Consider the following 23,827-nt stretch of genomic DNA (forward strand, 5'->3'; position numbering starts at 1 on the left):
GAGTTATTTCTGACTCCACAGGTAAAGAAGGGGTTATGTCGTGTCCCCCAACTCTTACGGTGAAAGAAGAACATAGTGGGGATGGGAAAGTAGTATCAGCATTATCTAAAGAGGACTTGAGTCACAGCATAGAACCCTGCACCAAGATGACTATGCGACTCAGGAAGAATCACCACACTACCCCATTTGTAAGAATTCATCTGTTTTCTTTTTTTTTTTTTTTTAGCAGTTTTAAACTATTTAAATTAGATTCAGTTGTTATTATATTTTATGACATCTTACTTTCCTTTGCTATTTAGCCCTTTCCCCTTTGTATAAGAAGATTATGGCTAGAAAAAGGAAGAAAATTTTAAGGTATTTAGAGGCAAGAGCAAAATTCCTCTTAATTTTTAGGTTAGGATTTTCCACCAAATTGTGTTCTCTTTTCAACTCCTTAAAAACAAATTTGAATTTTCATAGTTAAATTTTATAGAAGATAATTTTGTCACATATAAATTATGTGAAAGAACAGTTGTTTCCGGTAAATGCTTTAGGACTTTCAGAGAGTCTGTCAATTTTTGTGTAGTAGTTCTTTTGTAATTTTGATTTACTTATGTGCTTTGAACAGTTGCAATTTATTCTCTTTATTTTACCTTTCTTTCTCCTCTTACTTGAAAGATTTATATAATCTTCTACAGTCTGTTTTTTTAAATTTCTTTTTTTTTATTGTCCATCTTTCTCTTCAGCTAATTTCACTATTTTGATTGCTTATGCCTTCTCCTGTGAAAGTATTTATGTTAGGGAAGGCTTATCTTTGAACGTATGTTTTATATCACATTACATACTCTTCATATTTCTCCAAATAATCTTCATCTGATAACTTAGAGATTATCTTTAATACCACTATCATGTCCTCATTTGTCCTGGGTTTCTTATAGATTGTCATAGATAGATCTTATCCAAATTTGGGAATGATTATGTTTCTCTCAGTCCTGGTATAGTTATATTTCTATTTATTTTTTTACTAAAGTATAACTTGGATACATAAAAATAAGTAGATTAGTTTTGTTTGCTCTTTCAGTATTGGACAGTATATTCTCTTTCATGTTATTATAGTTGAAAAGTTTTATTGCTTAATGATTTCTTGTGCTTTTGTTTTCTTATCTCCGACTTTTACACAACTATCTATTTTTTTATTTTTTAAAATTTTTAAATTTGTTTTAAATAATTACACATGACAGTACAACGACCTTGACATATCATACATTTGAATCAGATGGGATATAATTTCTCATTTTTCTGAGAGTACCATAACTGTATCTATTTTATTGTTCAGTGAATTTTTGGTAGATTTCAGTTATTTTTTAATATTTATTTTTGGCTGTAGTTGGACACAATACCTTTGTTTTATTTATTTTTATTTATGTAGTATTTATTTACACGTTTTCTTTCTTAGTCCTTGGCACTAGAGTTTTTCAGTAGTATCTTAAGAATTCAGGTTCTTTAGTCTGTCCTTAATGTTTATTCTTGTGACTTACCATTTGGGTCTCTGATTGAATCATTGTTTAAACCAGACATTTTTAGAGTGAAAATGATTATTTACTAAACTAAAAGTTACTAAAAGAATAGGCATAGTTGGTTATTCAGTCTTTTGATCTTTTTTTTTTTTTTAATTTATTTTGCGATCTATACCAAATATTTTCAGCAATTTGTAATTCTGTAAATGATCAATGCTAGTTCATATCTTATGATTTTAGTTTGCATTTCTGAAACTTTAATAAAAGGTCCTCAGTGTTACTGCCCCCAAGAGACATTAAATATGGTTCATTCATTTATTAATGTGTTATATTGCTTAGTTAATTATTCATGTCCTGTTTGTTGTATTTTTTACCAGAAAGTGAACTCAAGAGCAAAACATGGTATGGTAGTTGATGTTAAGAATGAATGGTCTGGGCCTGGGGGTGTGGTTTAGTGGTAGAACACTTGCCTGACGTGTGAGGCCCTGGGTTTGAGTTTCAGCACCACATATAAATAAATAAGTAAATAAATAAAATAAAGGTCCGTCCACAACGACGGCAACTAAATTAAACAACAACTAAAGAATGAATGATTTCACAATCTGGAATTTCGAATCCTGGAGCAAGTACCTTATATTTTTATTTTTCCTGTTAGATTGATTCATATGTTTGCCGAATATGCTCTCGGGGGGATGAAGATGATAAACTGCTTCTCTGTGATGGCTGTGAAGATAATTACCATATCTTCTGCCTATTGCCACCCCTTCCTGAGATTCCTAGAGGGGTGTGGAGATGCCCAAAATGCATCTTGGCAGTAAGTCTTGTCCATCATAGATGTTTTAATTTTAGTCCTTTTTAATTTCTGTCATTTGTCTTCCTGAATTAAGGGAAACTAAGAGTATATGATAATTTGTATCCTTTTCTGAGTACCTTTTAATTATGTATCTCAAGAATGCATGAGTAAAGTATCCATAAGATGGGAACAACCAGAGAAAAAGGACAGTAATTATATGGCTTAAATGATGGCAGCAAAGACAGAAACATTCGGTTTGGTAGATACTGAAGAAATTATCCTACCTGGAAACATAGGAAAACTTGAAGTTATAGAGTAAGATATTGAACAACCTAAAGAAACTTCTTTAGCTTTATTCCTAGTACTTCTTCACCTGTTGCTTTTGTTTTGCTAAAATACGTTTTTATTTCAGGAGTGTAAACGGCCCCCTGAAGCTTTTGGTTTTGAACAGGCTACCCAGGAGTACACTTTGCAGAGTTTTGGTGAGATGGCTGATTCCTTCAAGGCTGACTACTTCAACATGCCTGTACATGTATGTGACTGGGACTGGGATGATATGGAGTAGTGTCTGGTAATCTTAGTTTTCATGAAGACAAGGTAATAAAGTATAGAGGGCTATACTCATATTTTCACCTGATATCATAGATGGTGCCTACAGAAGTCGTGGAGAAGGAATTCTGGAGGTTGGTGAGCAGCATTGAGGAAGATGTGACAGTTGAATATGGAGCAGACATTCATTCCAGAGAATTTGGCAGTGGCTTTCCTGTCAGCAGTAATAAACGGAACCTGTCCCCTGAGGAAGAGGTAATGTAGTTGGTGGTTTATGTTAATATTATGATAAAGAAAAGTAAAATCTTTTGTCCTTGTATTCTTATACAGTGTTTTTTTCACAATGAGAGATTAATTTATCTGTTAGTTACCCAGAAGTATAACATCTGTCATTACTACCACTTTTTTTACTCTTTACATTAAGAGGATAATAACTTGATATGATCATTTAGGAGTTGTACTACTTTGTCATCGTTCTCTAAATGTAAATATTTAGTTTTATATAACTTTTTAGTTATATATAGCGAAAAACAAGTACTATGATGATTTTTTTTATAGTCATAGCTTAAAAGAACTAAAAGGGTCTTCAAGAAATGCCCTGGCATGATGATGCATTCCTATGAACTCAGAATGCTGAGACAGGAGGATTGCAAGTTCAAGTCCAGCATTAGCAACTTAGATACTTTCTTAAAATACTAGGAGTTGTGGCTTAAGGTAAAGGGTCTTTGGATTCAGTTCCCCGCCAGAATTAGTGCACTCATTAAATTTGCCATTTTTTTTTTACTTGAGGTGTAAGACAGACCACTCACTTTATCCTTTAATACAAGATATTATCTTAGATCATATAGATGTTCTAAATGCTCATTATATTAAAAATTTCCTTCAGTAGAGAAGCAAAATATTTGGAAAGAGGAAATTAAAAAGTAATCTTCCATATGTAGTATAGGGAATGCAATATAATATAATTAGATATATTATGTAGTATATAATATAATATGGAATTCCTACTGTAATTATTATCATGCTGATCAGATGGCCAGAGTAAAAAGAATTAATATTTGGCTTTGTGTATAGATTGGCCTTTAGACAGATGATCTAGATAGCAAAAGTAGTGTTTTGAGAAGATAGTTCAGCCATAAAATATTCAATATATTTATATATCTGTATAATTTCTACTATATATGTAGTATCATTTTGCCTTGGATTTTTAAAAACAGACTGTTATGGAAAACATAGTATACTGATTTATATTTATGAGAAAAGAAGGAAATCACTTATGTCTCCATTGATAATATTTTAGTATATTTCCAGATGTGTTTTGAAATTAAATAAAAATTATGTGATGTTTGAAGTCACAAAAATATGTAGCCTTTTCATTAATTATAAAACATAGTAATCAAATTCTTAAATATACATTTCATTAGTTTCAAATATGATTACATTGAGAAAATTGCTTTTCTATAAGTATTATATTTCCACTAATAACTAAAGGACCCAGTATCTTAAATTATAAGTTTTCTTACAATTTTTTAGCATTTAATTACATATATGTATGTATCTACAAAGCCTTTTTGGTCAGTTTTATGCTTTGAAGTTTCATCTGCATTGTTCTTAGCTTTAATTCTTGCTTTTCACTATTGTATAATACTGTATCCCAGATTTATTCTAACAACAACATTGATATATTTTCCTATATGAATCATTTTTTATTTTTGCTTTATATTTGCAGTTGAATTGAGGTATGTTCAGAATTGATTAATAAAGTGAGATACAAGTTATGCTCAAACTAGTGAGAAGACTTCAGATTTTGATCAATGATAATGGTTATACTGCTGATTTAGAAGCTATAAATTTAATCAAATATGCTTTATATTATTAATTAATGAGGCCAAATACTTTTCATTAGGGTTAATTGTACAGTTGAACAACTTGAGACATATGATTCATATTTCATAAACTGTTAGAAGTTCTCAGGCATTTACACATGTATAATATATACGTATGTATATAGAGACCTGAGTATATGCAGTATATTTATATATAGTATATATACCCTTTTATATACTTACTATAATTAATTTGATGATTTTATGAAACACATAAATACCAGTCTCTCTTATGTCCCTCAATTCTGTTCCTTTTAGTTTCTCTTGGATTCTGGATGTAGGTTTTTTTTTTTTTTTTTCTCCTAAGTTATTGTGCTCTGTGCTTAGAATTTAGGTGTTTATTTTTGTAACTAATATAGAACTGTTCTTTTTTTAAAATCTTTTAACTGAGGAATCACTCAGTTTTCATTTGATGTGAATTAATAGTGGTTTTCTTTCATTTTCATTATGAACATAATTTCTAATACTTCGTTTTTGCTTTGTTTCTAATTCGTTTCTCTTTCCATTATCTGTTGCTTTTAATTCAGCAAGTCCAAGTACACTTTTCTTAACATTTTAAGAGTACTTATTATTTTTTTGAGCAATGTTAGACTGTTATTCAGTCCTCCTGAGGTGTAAAATTTTGGGAGCATGCTTTTTTCTGTTTAAAAACAGAATTTTACTTATTATTTGTCTGGTTTTTTTCGTGTCTTTTTGGCTTATTTTACTCATCATCTCACCTTTCCTACAACAGCTCTTTTTCCTATTGGTTGTTTTCCTTTATTAAAATGAATTGTTAATTATTTTCTTTTTATTTATAAATAAAATCTTTATTCTTGTAGTAGTTTCTCTTGTTTACTCTGGAATACATTAAAAAAAAGTCTAATTTGACTCCTTTTTGAAGTCAACTCTAAAAGTACTGTAATCTGTTTTTTTCTCTAGATGGTTATTAAGATCTCTTTGTTTTAAGCTATGCAGTTTCTCCTTATAGATATGACCTTTTGTTTAACCTCCTAGGGATTTAAAGGATTTCTCCTATATGTGAGTTCAGTTTTTATAAATTTTAGAAAATATGTGGCCATTAACCCCTCTTTCAGACTGTATCTTTTAAGAATTATTATTCTAATTTTTTCTTCTTCCACATTTCTTATGTTATATTTTTTATGTATAAAAATTTATATTTTTATATTATATATTTATATAATCATATACTTATAATTTATATATTATATATATATAATGTATAAAAGTGTTTTATAAAAATGTTTTTTTTATTATATTCTAAATTTCAAAATGTATGTTTTCTTATTTAAATGACCCTTTTAATTTCTGAAATATATTTTTTATTTTTAGAATTGCTGGTTGATTGTTTACCAGATTTACCTAGCAAATATTGAGGTCATTTCTTCTTCATGCTTCCTTTCCTGTGCTTTTACAGTATAGTGTTAATTACCTAAGTGGTGTTTTTTTCCTCAATAAATTTTCACTAATTTCACAACTTCATCCATATGTTGTGACTTTATTCTGTTAGTTTATTGTGAATTCTTTGAGCCATATAAATACATAGAACAAACTTTTTTTTTTGAAGTTGATTTTTAAATGTCCTGCTCAAGGGTACTTAACACCGGTTCTATTAAATACCTAAGGACACTGTAATCCAGAAATTTATAAAAATACTTTTATCTTAACATTTGCATGTGTGAAGTCTAGCCATAGTCTGTTTTGATAGGCCATGAATAAATCTGGATAAAATATTTCACAAACATTTTTCTTTCTTTTCTCTTCACAGAAGCTAAGATAGGCAAATATGTTCAGTGTCTTATTCCTCCATTTTGCTGCCAGAGGGTAATGTTTATCACAGCTATGGTAACTTTATGTTGCAATCTATTGTATTCCGTCTTTTGGAAGTACCAAGTCTTGTTTTCTTACTTAAACTTGATATCCAAAAATTAATTGACTAAAGGGTAACATCAGTTTCAGAACTTCTGTTCATGTGTGCTTTGTCTTGTTTCGTCTTTCAAATATTCTTCTTATTTAAACAAAATTTGTATGCAGAACCTGAGGTGCTTTGTGATTTCTTTGAACATGTAACTATAATCACCTTGAAAAATAAATAGTATATATTAAATGGTAATCCAGATGTTTTTTCAGTATATTGTTGAGCAATAAAGTAGGTAAGTGTAATTCTATTGTTTTTTGTTTTCTTTCTTGTTTTTCTGTCAATGATTCATTTCTCTTTTTCTCTGTTTCTGTTTTGATAGTCTCAAAGAAGATCAGAGCCTGACAAATTAAAATATTGATGGCAGCTTTTATTTAGGATTTAAAGTTTTGAAAATAAAAATCTCATGTAGAAATAACCTCTTATTGAAATACAGCCCAAACAAGTGGGATATACACTTAAGTAGGAAAGTGGATGGTAGATGAAAAAATTGGTCAATGTTGAGAGTAGAAATTCTTTTCTTGCTAACTTAGGGTTCTGTATGAAAACTGGGTTTTCTTGTACAAGAAAGTACAGAGAGTGCCCTAAGATAAATTTTACAAAACTGATTAAAATTTTAGCCAGTCTAAAAATTTTGTCAAAATGACTCTTTTCTCTTTATTCCTCTTTTTTTTTCCTATTGCATTATAGTTGTATATAATTTTGGGGATCATTTTGATATAGTTATACAAGCATAAAACATAATTTGCTCTAATTTAATGCTAAGTACTTTTCCCTTTTCTCCCTCCCACCCTTTCCTCCAATCTTGATCTTTCTTTCTTTATATATTTATATACATAGTTTTTATAAGTAGTGGCTTTGTAGATACACAAAGAAGTGAAATTCACTGGGGTGTATTTATGTACATACATGGATTTATATATATAAATACATATATACACAGACATATGATGTGTATATATATATATATATACACACACACACACACACACACACACTTGTGAATATATATACATACACATGTATGTATGTGTGCATATATATATATGCACACACACATGCACATGACATACATACATACACACACACACAAACACCAATGAATTTCATTATTTTGTATATGTTTATATTTGGATTTATAGTTTACTTTAGTCAGTTTTATTTCACAGTTTCTCCCATTTCCTATCTCTCCTGCCCCTCAGTCTCCTTCCTTTATTCCATTGCTATCTGTTTTTATGGGATTTCCTCCTCCTCCATCCCAAAGATACTTAAGTTTTTTTTTTTTTTTTTCTTATTTGGTCTAGCTTCTGCAAATGAGAGAAATCATTTGACCCTTGACTTTATGGTTGCTTATTTTATTTAGCATGATGATTTCCAGTATTATCCATTTACTGGTGAATGCTATAATTTCATCTGTCTTTATGACTGATTAAAACTCCCTTGTTTACATATATCATATTTTCTTTATCTACTCATATGTTGATGGACATCTGGACTGATTCCATAACTTGGCTATCGTGAACTGTATTATTATAAACCTTGATATGGTTGTATCCCTTTAGTATGTTAATCTCACTTCTTTCGGATAAATACCCAGGAATGGGATAGCTGGGTTCCATTCCTAGTTTTTTTGAGGAATTTCCACATCACTTTCCAGAGTGGTTGCTCTTATTTGCAGTCCTATCAACAATTTATTATGTATGTTTTCATTCACATTCTCACCTACACTTACTGTTATTCATATTCTTGGTAATTGCCATTCTGATTGGAGTGAGAAGTCTCAGTGTAGTTTTGATTTGCATTTCCCTGATTACTGTGGATGTTGAACATTTTTTCATATATTGGCCATTTGTATTTCTTCTTTTGAGAAGCATCTCTATAGTTCATTGTCCATTTGTTGATTGGATTGTTTGGTTTTATTGGTGTTAAGTCTTTGGAATTCTTCATATATTCTGAGTAGTAATTCTATAACTGAGGAGTGGGAGGCAAAGATATCCTTCTATTCTGCAAGCTCTCTGTTTCTGTTCTTGTTTCCTTTGCTGTATACAACTTTTTGATATATGCCAGCCTGCTTTCTGATTCTTGGTTTTATTTTTTGTGCTTCAGGAGTCTTCTCAAGGAAGTTGATACTATTTTTTCCACTAGCAGTTGAAAAAGTTCTGATCTAAGTTGTAGGTCTTTGATCCACTTTGCATTGACTTGTGCATGGTGAATGATCAAGTTTCATCCTATGTATGGATATCCTGTTTCCACAGTAGTGCTTTTTTAAATAGTCTATCTTCCCTAACATACATTTTTGGCATATTTATCAAGTATTATTTGACTGTTTCTTTGTCTCGTTGTCTGTTTCATTGGCTTTCGGGTCTGTTTTGATGATAGTACCATGCTGTTATTGTTACTGCAGCTCTGTAGTATAATTTGAGTTGTGGTGGTTTGATGTCTCCAGTATTACTCCTGCTTAGGATTGCTTTGGCTATTCTAAGTCTTATTCTTCCAAATGAATTTTAAAACTGTTTTTCTCTAGTTCTGTAAAGAATGTCATTGGTATTTTGATAGAAATTATGTTAGATCTGTATAACACTCAAGGTAGTATGGCCATTTGGCTATTTTCTGCCATTCTGCCTATCCAGGAACATGGGAGATTTTTTCCATTGTCTTAGACATCTTTAGTGTTCTATAGTTTTCCTTGTGGAGCACCTTCACCTTCCTTTTTTTATTTTTATTTATTTTTTTTTTTGAGGTAATTGTGAATGGAACAGTGTTTTTACCTTTTCTTTTTTTTTCATCTTTAGTAAGTTAAGTATTAGAGTATAGGAAAGCAGTTGATTTGTGTACGTTGATCTTGTATCCTGCTGATTTGATAAATTTGTTTATTAGCTATAGAAGTCTTACTGTGGAGTGTTTTGAGTCTTGTAGTGTTTTGGGTCTTGTAAGTGTGGGATAATGTTAGGAAACGAGATAATTTGACTTCTTTACTTGCTTGTTTCCCTTTAATTTCCTTCTCTTTTCTGATTAAACATAAATAGAAGTGGGAGTGGACATCCTTGTCTTGTTCCTATAGGAAATACTTTCAGTTTTTCTCTGTTTAGTATGATGTTGGCCTAGAGGTTGTCTTTCCACTGTGGTCATCGTTTCCCTCTCTGCTTCTTTCTGGAAAGGGTTGGGAATCTTCACACAATTTAGTTTAGTTTAACTTAGTTCCTAATACTTCTCAAAATATTGACCCACTGTCTTCTTTAAAATCATTATTTTCTAGTGTATTATTTGAATTCTCTTTCCTTTTTATTGTTTTAAATCTATTTAGTAGATACATCAGTGAATAAAGCAAATGTCTTATAAATTACAACAGTCTAGAGTAAATGAAACCAATTTAGTTTCCATGGTGTACAACAGCTTTGTTCCTCTATTCCTATCCCCTTGTCATTACTATAACAAATTAATTTTTATAACTTGTATGCTTCTTAACATGATTAGTGGTGTTATGTCTGTATTGCATGTCTTATGGGGCTAAAAAGTTTCAAAGAAAAGTGCAATCAATACTAATGACCTTTACCTTTACATATGTAGTTATCGCTATCATACCTTACTGTATAGTCTTGAGTTACCCTTCAGTGTTTTTTGTTTGATAGGTTGTTTTCTTTATTTCTGCCTAAATAATTCTCTTTACCATTTTTCTGTATAATTATATTAAACCCAGATTTTGTTTTACAGGATCTATGTATACAAAATATAAAATAAACATATATAATATAGATTACATGTTTGCTTTCTCAGTAACAGTTTCTATTTCCTTTCTATTCTTCTTTCTCATTTTTGTTTTTGTTATTTTTAGTTAGTTTGTTTTTTAGTGAATGGTGCATTCTTCTTGTTTTTCGTGTGATAATCCTGAAAATCAAAACAGGATTTGCACATCTGAATTTTATTTTTCTGCCTTTCATGACTTAAAATTGTTTATAGTGACTTTTCTAATCTATTAATTAAGACTTTTTTTTCTTTGTCACATTTTGGCCCTGAATACTCTTTCATTATTTGCTCTGTGACTCTACTGTGACCTTATGTTGGTTAGGTTGGCGTGTGGCCTGCCATTTACAGCTTTTCTCTTCACTATCTGCTTGCATAATACTTGAAGCAAGTGACAGTTTCTATTTTCTTTTTATCCCTTACAGATTCTAGTTCCTCTTTTGAGCTTATTCTCTATCCTGGAGACATGTGGTTTTCTAGATTCCTTGTGTTAAGTGGAAGCATTTTAGGGCTCTTCCACTTTTAGATTTTAATATCTTGTCCATTGTTTGCCTCAACTGCTATTTTTTCCCTGGGAGGAATGGCTAGACCATTTTCATTATCATATTTTGCCCTTCAAGTCTCTGCTCTTTGACCCTAAGATAATAAAATTACACAAAATCAAAATAAATCCTTTGCATTTCTAAAGCACATTCACAACTAGTTCTAAACACAACTCTGAGAGCAAATATCTATTCTGTTCCATGGTGCCTACCCCAGAAATGTAGGCTGTTGTCTTCATCTACCAATAATCAAGAAGTGAGGCTTGGGAAAGGATAAGTTAAAATGTTATGACGCTTTTCTGTTGTGCTTGATTCTCTTTTCTCTTGATGCAATATAATTTTTGGTTTTATCCTAAATTGTGATAAATTTGAATTTGATAATTTTTTCACTTTTATTTTAATATTTCCGTGGAGAGATGTCCCTTGAAGTTTCTGAAACTTTCTTAAAATTTCACAGACATCCCTCTCTGGCCATCAGCTTTTGATGTAGCAATAAGTGCTTAATAACTAGTTTCGGAGCGCAGAAAATAAAGAAATGAATAAGACAATGTAATTAATAATTTATAATCTTGGGAATAGGAGAACCTAAAATAACCTAAGGAAAGTAGTGAATATACTAATATTGGTATCTACCCCCCACATCCACACCCACACACACACACACACACACACACATATATGTGCATCGTATATACAAATTTCTACATAAAAGTCCAGTAGAATAGAGGAAAGGGAATAGCCGAGGGAGGAGGAGAGAAAAGTGGTAGTACTTCTCCAATTCAGAGACTGAATTGAAGCAAATTATATCTCATCCTTTTGTAATTGTTTCAAAATGTACCTCAGTATTACATGTAACTAATAAGAATTTACAAAATAAATTTAAAGTAAAATAGAACTATGATTAAAAATAAGACTTAAGAACATTTTTTTTTTTTTTTAATACTTGGGATTGAGCCCAGAGCAGTTTACTGTTTAACTATATCTCCAGTCTTTTATTTATTTGTTTATTCATGTATTTTTACACAGGGTTTATTAATTGCTTAGGGCTTTACTGATTTGTTGAGACTGTAGAACTTGGGATCCTCCTGTCTCAGCCTCCCAGATGACTGGGATTGCAGACTTGAACCACCACCTCAGATAAAAACATGATATATTTTTTGGTATTGAAGAAATCAAGAGAAAGTAACACTATTACATTGTCTATAAATGTTAATTAGTGGCCAACAGAGGGTCTGGAGTTTAGCAGATAACTAATAAATGGGTTAAAGTGACCTTAAAGAATATTTATGAAAAGTTTCTGAAGCCAGTTGTATCTTAGTCTATAAAATGGATAACTAATTCTTTAGGCTATAGGGCTCTTGTCCCTAGAAGAAAGATTTGTTTTATACATGGATGAAAGGATTTTGAATGCTAACTAGAAACATCCCTAAGAACACAATTATCTTCCTCTGTAGGTCTGTTTCAGTCCTGCTCTGTTGCCACTCTGACAAATCTCTGACCCAACAGGAGTATGCAACCTGTGGTTGGAACCTGAATGTGATGCCCGTGCTGGATCAGTCTGTTCTCTGCCACATCAATGCAGACATCTCAGGCATGAAAGTGCCCTGGCTGTATGTGGGCATGGTTTTTTCAGCATTTTGTTGGCATATTGAGGATCACTGGAGTTACTCCATTAACTACCTGCACTGGTGAGCAGGACCAACAGTGGCTGGGATAAATATCAAATACCAAGACTCCTCCCACTAGGCACAGTGTATGTAGACTTTAATATATGTCCTCTCTATCTGAGCAGGGGTGAGCCAAAGACCTGGTATGGAGTACCCTCATTGGCAGCAGAGCATTTGGAGGAGGTGATGAAGAGTCTGACACCCGAGCTCTTCGATAGCCAGCCTGATCTTCTACACCAGCTTGTCACCCTCATGAATCCCAACACCCTCATGTCACATGGTGTGCCAGTGAGTACCTGGAAGTAAGGGGAAAGGGGAAAAAAATGCAGTAATCTCTGGAGGAATAGGAAGACATAATAAGAGCTCAATTTTGGAAGAAGTAAAGTTATAAGCACTTTACTGGGTAGACTAGATTTATCATCACATATGTCTCCCCTTCCATGCTGCTGTCAAGTTGCTGTCCTGTGTAAGCCACTGCTGTAGCAAAGAAGAGATATGAGAGGATTACTTAGAAACATAAAAGTGAAAATGAAAACTTGAATCCTGCATCTTAATTAGTGAACAATCATTTTCCTCTTAGCATTACTAGGCACTAATTTTAACTTTAAGAAAACTCAATGGAATGAGGGGGTGGTTGTAAACTTTTGGGATTCTTCAGGATTGATTTTTATCAGCTTGCTCTGCAAAGGAATAAGCCATCAGTCTGTCAGAGATGAATGAAGGTGGGTACTCTTTTGGCACACTATGCTTTTTTTACACAATACTTTTTCTCATTTCAGTGTGTCTAAACTATTGAACTTCTACAAAAAAAAAAAATTTATATTCGATTGCCATTTCCTTGAGTTTTTCCATCTGAACAAAATGGACTTGGCATCTCCAAGATTCCCTTCCTTATCTGATGTTTCCTGAATGCTATCTTGCGTGGTTTTCCTCTTTTTCATAATATTATTTTATCTTATACGGAAAAAATAGAATGTTAAAGATAGTGAAATCATCCAGCTCTCTATAGTTGCACTTTTCTCCTTCCTCATGACTCTAGTTCTACTTTAGTCAGCTTTTTCATGCATGTGAAGAAAAGATCTGACAAAATTAATTTTAGAGGAGGAACATATTTAGAATTCAACAGTTTCAAGGTCCTTGGGCCTAAATGAGGCAGAACATCAAGGCAGAAGATGTGGCAGAGGAAAGCAGCTCAGAACATCACAGGCAGAATGCATAGAGCTTTGTTGACGGGGGACAAAATATAACCCAAAGGCACACCCCAGTGACTTAGCTCCTCCAGCCACACTCTTCCTGCCTGCAGTCACCACCTAGTTAGTTAATCCCTATCATGTGGGATTGATGCACTGATTGATGCTCTCATAATCCAATAATATTACTCAGAACCTCTTGCTTTGTGTTACACTTGAGCTCTTGGGGAACATCTTACACATAAATCATAACATTTTATTGTGAGTATTTCTGTTTTTGTTTTTGTTATCTATGTGCCCTACATATGCTCTGCACAAAGTCCATGCACACTTTAGGTTGCACTTGCTTTTTACTAGGAAACCTATTTGCGGTTATACAGTTGCTCATAGAATTCTCTAATGTTTGCATTTCTATAAATATTAATATCCTCACATTCTTTTTTTATTGGTTCTTTTTAGTTATAGAGTAGAGTTCATGTTAATCAACTTATACAAGGATGGAATGTATTGTATTCTAATGAGGTTCCAGTCTTGTGGATGTTCACAGGGGTGAGATTTGCTGTGAAACCACAGAGATGTACTCAGTAGAAAAGTTAGGTCAAATTCTTTCCACTTTCTTTTCTATTTCTAACGTCCTTTCTTCTCTTTTGTCCCTTTGTCTAATCCTCTGAACTACTATTTCTAACCTCCCCACTCCTTTTCTCCCATTGTGGTTTAACTTCTACATATCAGAGAGAACATTTAACCTTTGGCTTTTGGAGAATGGTTTATTTCACATAGCATAATACTATTCAGATACATCTATTTAAAGACAAATGTCATAATTTCATTCTTCTTTGTGGCTGAGTTATATTCCATTGTATTCCACACTTTCTTTTTCCATTTATCTATTGATATAACTTAGCTACTATGAATTAAGCTGTTATAAACATTTATGTGGCTGCATTATTCTAGAATGCTCATGGTAAGTCCTTTGTGTATATACAGAGGAGTGGGATAACTGGGTTAAATGGTGGTTCCATTCCAAGTTTTTTGAATCGTCTCCATTTTGCTTTCCAGAATGGTTGTACTCATTCAACAATGTATGAATGTTCCCTTTTCCCTGCATCTTCACCAACATTTATTGACTTGTATTCTTGACTATTTCCATTCTGACTGGAATGAGATGAAACCTCAGTGTAACTGCATTTCTCTAATTGCTACAGATGTTGAATATTTTTCATATATTTGTTGACCATTCATAATTCTTCTTTTGAGAAGTGTCTGTTTAGTTCTTTGGCCCATTTGTTGATTGGGTTGTTTTTTGATGTTAGGTTTTTTGAGTTCTTTGTATATTCTGGAGATAAATGCTCTATCTGAGGTGCATATGGCAAAAATTCTCCCATTCCGTAGGCTCTCTCTTCATGTCTTCATTGTTTCCTTGCTATAAAGAATCTTTTTAGTTTGATTTTATCTCATTTATTGATTTTTAAATTTTACTTCTAATGTTTTAGGAGTCTTGTTTGGAAATCAATTCCTAAGCTGATTTTTACATTCATTTTTAATGCAGATTTTTGCCTTCTCTGTCATGGTCAAACTAAAAAAAGCTCCTTAGTTTTCTTAGTTGTTTCAAGGAGTAAAGTTGCTTTTCTCAGTCTACTGTTTTTCTGTTCTTTATTTCATTTATCTTCTTGATAAATCAGCCCATCAATATATATCAGCTTGTCTGTCATTTGTTCCTTTTGTCTCCTACACCTCCAGTCATCCCAGTCCTATTTTTTCAATGGGTGTTTGGAATATTCTGTTCTTTTGTTTTCAGTCTCTATGTGCCCTTGCAAATAAGATTACTGTGTTTCAGACAAGATAGTTGCAACATGTTTTTATTCTTGGTACCAACATTTTGGTTTCTTAAGTGTGTGATTTTAATATAAATGGAATCATTGCTAAGAAGGGACCTCTTTCTGCCACTTATGGTATTTCCTTTCTACATATTGTATATTTTTATATTCCTCAGTTCTTCAATTGCTTTTTTGTTTGTGATTAATTGGTTATTCTAGAGTACTTGTCTGTTGTCCATCTTATTTTTCTTTTTTAATAAATATAGTTATTTTATTAGAATTAACTTCTTTAAAATAGCAGCATTCTGGCCAATACTATAGACATTATTTCCATTTATAACAGATTAATTGAATTATACAGTTTTCAGGTTTATAGATCTATCCTTTTTTCTTACCACCAATTTTATTGTTAAACGTTTGTCCTTTTTTATTTCATGTTTTTCTTTTTAGTATAAGATGACAAGAAGATTGTAAATGATACATATACTGGCACTATGTTTTGTATTTGCCTGTATATGTACCTCTAACAATATTTTTACTTCCTTTATATATCCTTGGTTAAACTCAAGTGAACTTTCATTTCAGTCTGAAAGGATTTTTTTTGAGCATTTTATAAGCAAGCCTACTAGAGACAGACTGCCTCATTTTTGACATTGGGTTGAATTCACCATCTTCATCTTTCTCTTTTTTCCAGTATTTGAGATTGAATCTGTGATGCTTTACCATAATCTCCACCCTCAGATCTTTTTTTTTTTTTTTTAAATTTTGAGACACTACATTGTCACTACATTGGTGAGGCTAGTCTTGAACAGGTAAATCCCCCTGTCTTATCCTCCTGAGTTGTTGGGATTACAGAAGTGTGCCACTGTGCTTGGCCCACACACCATCACTTTGAATATGTCACCCCACATCTTCCTAGACTGTGATTTCTAATGAGAATTTTATTGAGAATCTGTAACTGTAATGCATCTCTTCTTTTATTGCATGTTAGATTCTCTTTATGTCTTTTCTTTTGGCCAAAGATGTGTCTTTCATTTTTTCTAGGTCAACGTGCACTAAATTTCTGGAATATGTGTTTCATGTTTTCCATAGAGTTTGGAAATTGTTGAGACATTATTTCTTCAGTTTTCTTTCTGCCTCTTCTGGAACATGCATTCTGCATATGCTGGTGCATTTGGTCTCATAGACTCTTGTTTTTATTCAGCCTTTATTTTCTCTGCTTCTCAGATTTGAACCTAAATCAACCTCTTAAAGTTGGCTAATTTTTTTCTGCCTACTAGTTTTTAACCACTATGTTTATCTAGTTATTGGACATTTTAAGACCTGCTTTGGAATGTAATGAATATTCACTCACTTATAGGGCTATCAGAACCAGTTTTTTTAATTGTTTAATTTTTGTAGCTATCATTGATTGATTGGGACTTTGGGGGAGACATCATTCTTTTTCTTTGGTTATTTATGCATCGCTTCTTTAAGTATTTGAGAGTACTTAATAGAGTTTATTTAGTCTCAGTGTTGTAAGTACAGTGCACTGGTATTTCAATTTTTGTGCTTGGTTTTCTTTTCTTTTCTTTTGTTTTATAGTCATACTTGGTGGGTTTATTAAGTATGTGTTGCCAATTTTGTGTGTGGTTTTCAACTCAAGCCATTGCATTATTCCTCCTGCCCTCTTCTTGTTTTTTTTCTGTAGTGCTTATATAATTAATGACTTCTGAATTTACTTTCTTTTGTGGGATTTTACTAAGTAAAATTTACATGGTGTAAAATTAATTAATGTTTTTTTAAAAAGTATGTGACACTACACGATTCAAGTATTTGTGTGTAACCACCATGTTTATCTAGTTACTGGACATTTTTATCACCACCCCACTGCCCCAAAGAAATCTCAAACCCATGAAGTTATTTCCCATTTACCTCTTCAGCTAGGTCTGAGACCATAGGTTTGTTTTTATGTTTATGATAAACTTACTTATTCTAGATATTTTTTATAAACCGAATATGTGGTCTTTTCTGTCAGACTACTTGTACTTTAGGTGTGATCATCCATAGTGTAGCAGCATATGTCAGTAGTTCCTTGCTTTTATGGTTGAATAAAAATAATGAAGGATAATGAAGGATAAAAACAAATTACATTGTGTTTATCCTTCATCAGCTGATGGGCAATAAGGTTCTATCCACTTTGGGGCTATTGTGAATGATGTTCTTGTGAATATTTGTTTATAAAACCTGTTTAAGCCCTTGCTTTCAATTTTTTGGGCATACACCAAAAGTAATAAATATTATTGTATGGTCATATGATAATTCACTTTTACTTTTTGAAAAACCTCCAAAATATATATTAGTTCCAGGGTCTTTTCTCAGTCCCCTAAATGGTGCTTATGAGTTCCAACTTCTCATCCTCACCAAAATTGTTTTTTCCCTGCCCCGGCATGTATTCATCATGGTAAAAATTTTCTTTACAGTGGCCTTCGTATGGTTTTGATTTACATTTTCCTTCTAATGTACAATGTTTTGAATCCTCTTATATGCTCTTTTAAAGTCTACTTTGCTTTTCTGTATTCTTCCTAGAATATTTATCTACTGGTCATGGTTTTCTTTAGATCCCTCTACTAGTCTTCCCAGGTTGCATCTGTTTTAGAATCATTTTTAGTACTATTTAAATTTGTTCAGCCCTTCTCCTCCTACTTGGGCAGTGCTTGAAAAATCAGAGTCAAGAGCTACAGTTTTCTGACGTCTTTTCTGATTATATGTGTCAGTTCACAGTATAGAAGGGAGCTTTGTAGAGTCTTTATTCCTCAAGGTATTTTTCCCCCCATTTTATCCCTCTGTGATATTTTAGAGTGTCTGTTGTTTGTCGAGTCTCTTCTCTCAAGAGCAGCTGTGGCTAATTCATTTGCTTTTATATATTTTCATCAAACACAGCCAGGAAAGTCTCTCCTATTCTGAGGAAGCCATCAGGCAAGTAAGATTAAAATCAGGCCCTTGAGCTGCTCCTACAAGAAGTCATCAGATAGATCAAAACATACCCCAAGTTTTGTTTTTTCCTTTTGTAAGTATTCTGGACTTTATAAGAAATTAAATGCAGAATTTTGTGAATTTAGTACAAAGTTTTTTAAATGATTTACATTTTACCAGCGAAACATTTTTGTGGAGGGACAAAGTTTTTATACCTTCTAATTCCATCATTTTTGGTGACTTCTGAAATACACATGTCTTGTTTAGCTAAGAATCTTCTTTACTTGTTTGTGAACATTTTGTATTTTTAATTGTGTATTATTTTTCTTTGTGATTTTCTCTGAATATTATTTTTAATATTCACAATCTTTTCTTCTTAGGGCCTATACATGAAGATGGAGCTTCCAACATCAAAAACAGCATTTGTAACATTCGTAAGTCAACATCCTGCCATTAGTTTTCACCCACACTACTTATTTTTATTTTCTTCTTTTCAGGTTGTCCGCACAAATCAGTGTGCAGGTGAGTTTGTCATCACTTTTCCCCGTGCTTACCACAGTGGCTTTAACCAAGGCTACAACTTTGCTGAGGCTGTCAACTTTTGTACTGCTGACTGGGTAAGTCTAAAACATAGTGAACCTGCAGATAGAAAGATAAAAATAATTTGAGTAATTGTGGCTGTGGTAAGCATTGTGGTTTCCAGCTAGCCATATGCAGTTTTAAACACACTTGCAGCTACCTGCTGGACGCCAGTGTATTGAACACTACCGCCGGCTTCGGCGCTATTGTGTCTTCTCCCATGAGGAGCTTATTTGCAAGATGGCTGCCTTCCCAGAGAAGTTGGATCTGAATCTAGCAGTGGCTGTGCACAAGGAGATGTTCATTATGGTTCAGGAGGAGCGACGTCTACGAAAGGCCTTGTTAGAGAAGGTGGGTGGTGAAGACCAGGGTTTCAGAATTCAGTGGATATCCTATTGTAGAGAGACACAGACCTGCATTGTATAAGCACTCTACGACATATCTTTAAATCATGCATTTTGAAATGAAAGGGCAGACTGTATGTGTTCATATTTTCTTCTTCCAATTTCTCTACAGCTGTCCTTACAAGGTTGAGCCCACAACAGGGGCTCAGTGTTGGCTGAGGTGGGGTGTTCACAACCCTGCTCCTAGTCTTTACAGTATATATGGGTTGAACACCCCCAGGGCATCACGGAGGCTGAGCGAGAGGCTTTTGAGCTGCTTCCAGATGATGAACGTCAGTGCATCAAGTGCAAGACCACGTGTTTCCTATCAGCTCTAGCATGCTACAACTGCCCAGATGGCCTTGTCTGCCTATCACACATCAATGATCTTTGCAAGTGTTCAAGTAGCCAGCAGTACCTACGGTGAGTCTGAAGTCTGTCTTCAAGAGGTGAAAGATTACAGAACTGGGCCAGATGTGTTTTTCAACCCTCTTCCTCCAGATATCGGTATACCTTGGATGAGCTGCCAACCATGCTGCATAAGCTGAAGGTTCGGGCTGAGTCTTTTGACAATTGGGCCAGCAAAGTGCGAGTGGCCCTAAAGGTGGAGGATGGACGGAAGCGCAGTGAGTAATGGGAAATGGAAGGATGTTTTCAGCACATTCTTTCTTCAGTATTCCTAAACATTCTTTTCTGCCTTTTATAACCTTGCCCTCCTCTTGCAAATTGGATTATTTCTGTAGGTGTTGAAGAGCTAAAGGCACTGGAGTCTGAGGCCCATGAAAGGAGGTTTCCTAATAGTGAGCTCCTTCAACAGTTGAAGAACTGCCTGCATGAGGCAGAGGCTTGTGTTTCCCAAGTCCTGAGGCTGATCAGTGGCCAAGAAACCAGGTATGTAGAGGAGAGAGAATAACAGTGTGTAGTGTGTAACAGTGAATAGCAAAAATGGATAGGCCACAAGGAGGAGTTTATTGAACAAAAATTAGTATGTTATATATGGCTATTTGGTAAATGAAACTTACATAGCCCAGTTTAAGAAATACAGACTCAATATTGGGCAAGTTATAGAAAGAATGTACATAACACGTGAGCGTTACGTTACGAGTGGAGTATGAACTAGAAATCATGTAAGTAGACAGTTTCAAACTATGATAAGATGTAGTTTGGAATTATACCATAAATGGCAGTAACAATGAAGATGTCAGCAAAATTTCTTTACTGCCCAACTTTATAGAAAATCTTACAAAAAGATTCAGGAATCAGAATTCTTTGGAAATCTATTCCTGGCTCTGTAGCTGGATGAATTTCAGTGATTAAATCCACAGATTTTATTGGATTGTCAAATATAGATGATATTAGGTACATCTACTTGCAAATTCAAATGATTATATTGTGTATGTTTTAGTAAAAAATAGAAATATTAATAGCTAATTGCAGTATTAAGTCAAGTATAATTTAAGAAATTAAAATAAAATTTTACAAAGATAAAAAGATAAAAAAGGATATTTACAAAGATAAAAAGTAACAAGGAATGTAAACTACATCAGGAATGGTCATTTGGTTAAGTGCCACTATCAGAGAATCAAAAAGATAAAATAAGTGTATCATTTCTTTGAAACCACTTCTACCGAAGAATCTGAATAAATTTTCCAGATATGAGGAGACAGTAAAAAAAATTGAAATGGAGAAGTACAATAAAAAATAGAAAGTTCAATATTGCAGACCTGTATGGAGGATAGTTCCAACAAGGATGCCTCAGCCATAAATCATGAACTTGATCTATAATGAGGAATCCATATATTAAGATGGTATTTTTTTGTTTTTTTTACCTTTCTCTACCACCTTGATTTTCAATAACATGAATTTCAAACAAATTTTCTTCTAATGTCTTCATTTTCATAACTGCCATACTTTAGAAATACATTATTTCACTTACTTCTGCTTTTGTTTTGAACCTGTCTTCTCAATACTGAATTTGTTGAAGAGATGAAAAATTTAAAATATTAAATTAAATAAATTGCCTTTTCTTAGTTTCTTTCTCTGTTTTATTTTCAAAAGAAACCAAGTTTTTTCACCTTGATCCCCAGTGACACTTGTTATCAGAAGGCTTTGGGTTTTAAAAATTATAAAACTTTGAAAATATTGATTTCTTAATTGACATACAAAACTTGTAAATATATGTGGAATAACATAAGATGTTTTCAGTGTATGTGTATGCTGCATAATGATCAGATAAAGGTGAGCCTGTCTATCTCTACAGATGTTGTATCATTTCTCTTGGTTGTATTTGAACTATATCATAAATTATCTGTATGGTTTTGATTTTAATTGATCTTAAGTTTTCCTTCTAACATTGTGGCCCCAAATTATTTTTCATTTTTAGACAGTGAGACTCTTATCTTAGAACTTGATCTTCCCTTAGAACTCTTCCATTTCTGACAAAATGAACTTTTTATTTCTTTTCTAGAGCATATTTATTCTTTTAAGCGTTCATATCATTACTCTATAAACTCCTTTTTTTATAAAAATTATTGTAAAAACATTTCTATTAGACTTATTATTTTTAGTTTCAGTTTGAAAGCTAATACTCAAGTCTGATGGGCTCTTTATTTTTACATACTTTTCTCATTCTTCCTTTCTACTCTTAAAACTGAATTGCCATAAAAAAAATAGATCTAAAAGCTCTTTAAGAGACAGTCATATTTTTGTTCTCATTAAAAAGTAACCTACTTGTATTAATGTGTTTTCTTCTGCCTAATATTACCAACCATCTATCTAATGGTAATAGCTTCCACACTATATTTCCTCAGAAACTTGAATACTTTCATATTATTATTTTAAGGCTCTTTCATTTTTGTTTCTGTCAGCTATAAAATGTTCAAGTCTTGTCTTAACTTTTTGGTTCAGTATCTGAATTTATAAGGTAGATCTTTGTAAGTGTATAACATGGAACGAGAAATAAGAATGTTCATGTGTGACCTGAGCAGGTTCACTGAGCTAGTCTTTCCTCCCTGGCTCCTGCAGGATGGAAGCCCCGCTACTCACTTTGCCAGAGCTTCAGATCCTTTTTGAACAGATGGGCAGCCTGCCCTGTGCAATTCATCAGATTAGGGATGTTAAGGTAAGAGAGACCTTTCCAGTTGGAATTTTTGTGAACAGGATATATGGGGAGAATTCTGAGGACAAGGGGAATTTCAAAACCTGCTTGTTCTAAACAACCCTTACAATGTCAGATTCTTTTCTAGAAGATATAGAAATGGATGGTTCCCTGTTGTTTTTGTTTCTACAGGTTATAGTTCCCAGGGATTTCTTCCAAATACAACTTTAATGTTAAAGATAGTAAACAGATATTATATATTAATATAATTTTTTTACATATTTTTTTACTCAGCTAAAGATCATGGCTTAGGACAAGTGTAAATCAAAAGAAAGTGTCTGAGAGAAGATGGGAAATGGGTTAAGACTAGGTCGTTTGAGTGACTGAATGGCAAAAATGTTTATTGTCTCCTAATTTCCTATACAGGATGTCCTGGAACAGGTGGAGGCCTACCAGGTTGAGGCTCGTGAGGCTCTGACCTCATTGCCCCCTAATTTAGGGCTGTTGCAGTCCTTATTGGAGAAAGGACAGAAGCTGGGTGTGGAAGTACCTGAAGCCCATCAGCTTCAGCAACAGGTGCAGCAGGCACAATGGCTAAATGAAGTGAAGCAGACATTGGCCCCCTCAGCCAAAAGGAGGTCTCTTGTTATCATGCAGGGGCTGTTGGTAATGGGTGCCAAGATAGCCTCCAGCCCTTCTGTGGACAAGGCGCTGGCTGAGCTTCAAGAACTGCTGACCATTGCAGAACGCTGGGAAGAAAAAGCCCATTTCTGTCTGGAGGCCAGGTGGGGCCCAAACTCTCCCATCTGAACCCTTACAGTAATTTTGACCTTAGAGTTTAGGGGTACTCCAAAACATTGGTTACAAGTGTCATTGACACCAGACTACCAATTAGGCATTGCTAAACTCCTAACAAATTACCATCCAGTCCCATATCCTTTGACATGTTTGGCAGTCCCTTACCTTATTTTAGGTAATAATCCAGGAGGAATGCCATGGCCCAGTTTGTTTTCTGATCATAGATGCAAAACTTCTAAGTAAATGTGGAATAATAGAAGATGTTTTCAATGTATGTATATGCTGTAAGTTTCCAGGAACTCCTCATGAGTAATTAGAACATTCCTCAGATGTGGGCCATTGCTGTTTTCTTTGTCAGACTTATATTGATTATGCTTTTACCAAGCTCAAAAAGTGCATGCAAATATTGTCTAAAA

General features: G+C 33.3%; 1 protein-coding gene across 7 annotated transcripts in view; it reads left to right on the forward strand.

Moving 5' to 3' along the window:
• Positions 1-23,827, forward strand: part of LOC139703459 (lysine-specific demethylase 5D-like) — a 37,551-nt gene that overhangs the window by 10,169 nt on the left and 3,555 nt on the right. For 4 of the 7 annotated variants that reach the window (XM_071606918.1, XM_071606917.1, XM_071606919.1 and 1 more), the window contains 13 exons: positions 22-188; positions 2,152-2,310; positions 2,702-2,821; positions 2,935-3,093; positions 12,432-12,613; positions 12,718-12,880; positions 18,935-19,171; positions 19,290-19,484; positions 19,758-19,939; positions 20,018-20,142; positions 20,260-20,407; positions 22,541-22,637; positions 23,040-23,398. In XM_071606918.1, coding sequence (XP_071463019.1) covers positions 22-188; positions 2,152-2,310; positions 2,702-2,821; positions 2,935-3,093; positions 12,432-12,613; positions 12,718-12,880; positions 18,935-19,171; positions 19,290-19,484; positions 19,758-19,939; positions 20,018-20,142; positions 20,260-20,407; positions 22,541-22,637; positions 23,040-23,398 — 2,293 coding nt within the window. The remainder of the gene's footprint in view (positions 1-21; positions 189-2,151; positions 2,311-2,701; positions 2,822-2,934; positions 3,094-12,431; positions 12,614-12,717; positions 12,881-18,934; positions 19,172-19,289; positions 19,485-19,757; positions 19,940-20,017; positions 20,143-20,259; positions 20,408-22,540; positions 22,638-23,039; positions 23,399-23,827) is intronic. The other 3 variants (XM_071606921.1, XM_071606922.1, XM_071606920.1) reach the window with 2 other exon arrangements.

This window comes from Marmota flaviventris, chromosome Y (genome assembly GCF_047511675.1).
Source record: "Marmota flaviventris isolate mMarFla1 chromosome Y, mMarFla1.hap1, whole genome shotgun sequence".
Taxonomy (NCBI): Eukaryota; Metazoa; Chordata; class Mammalia; order Rodentia; family Sciuridae; genus Marmota; species Marmota flaviventris.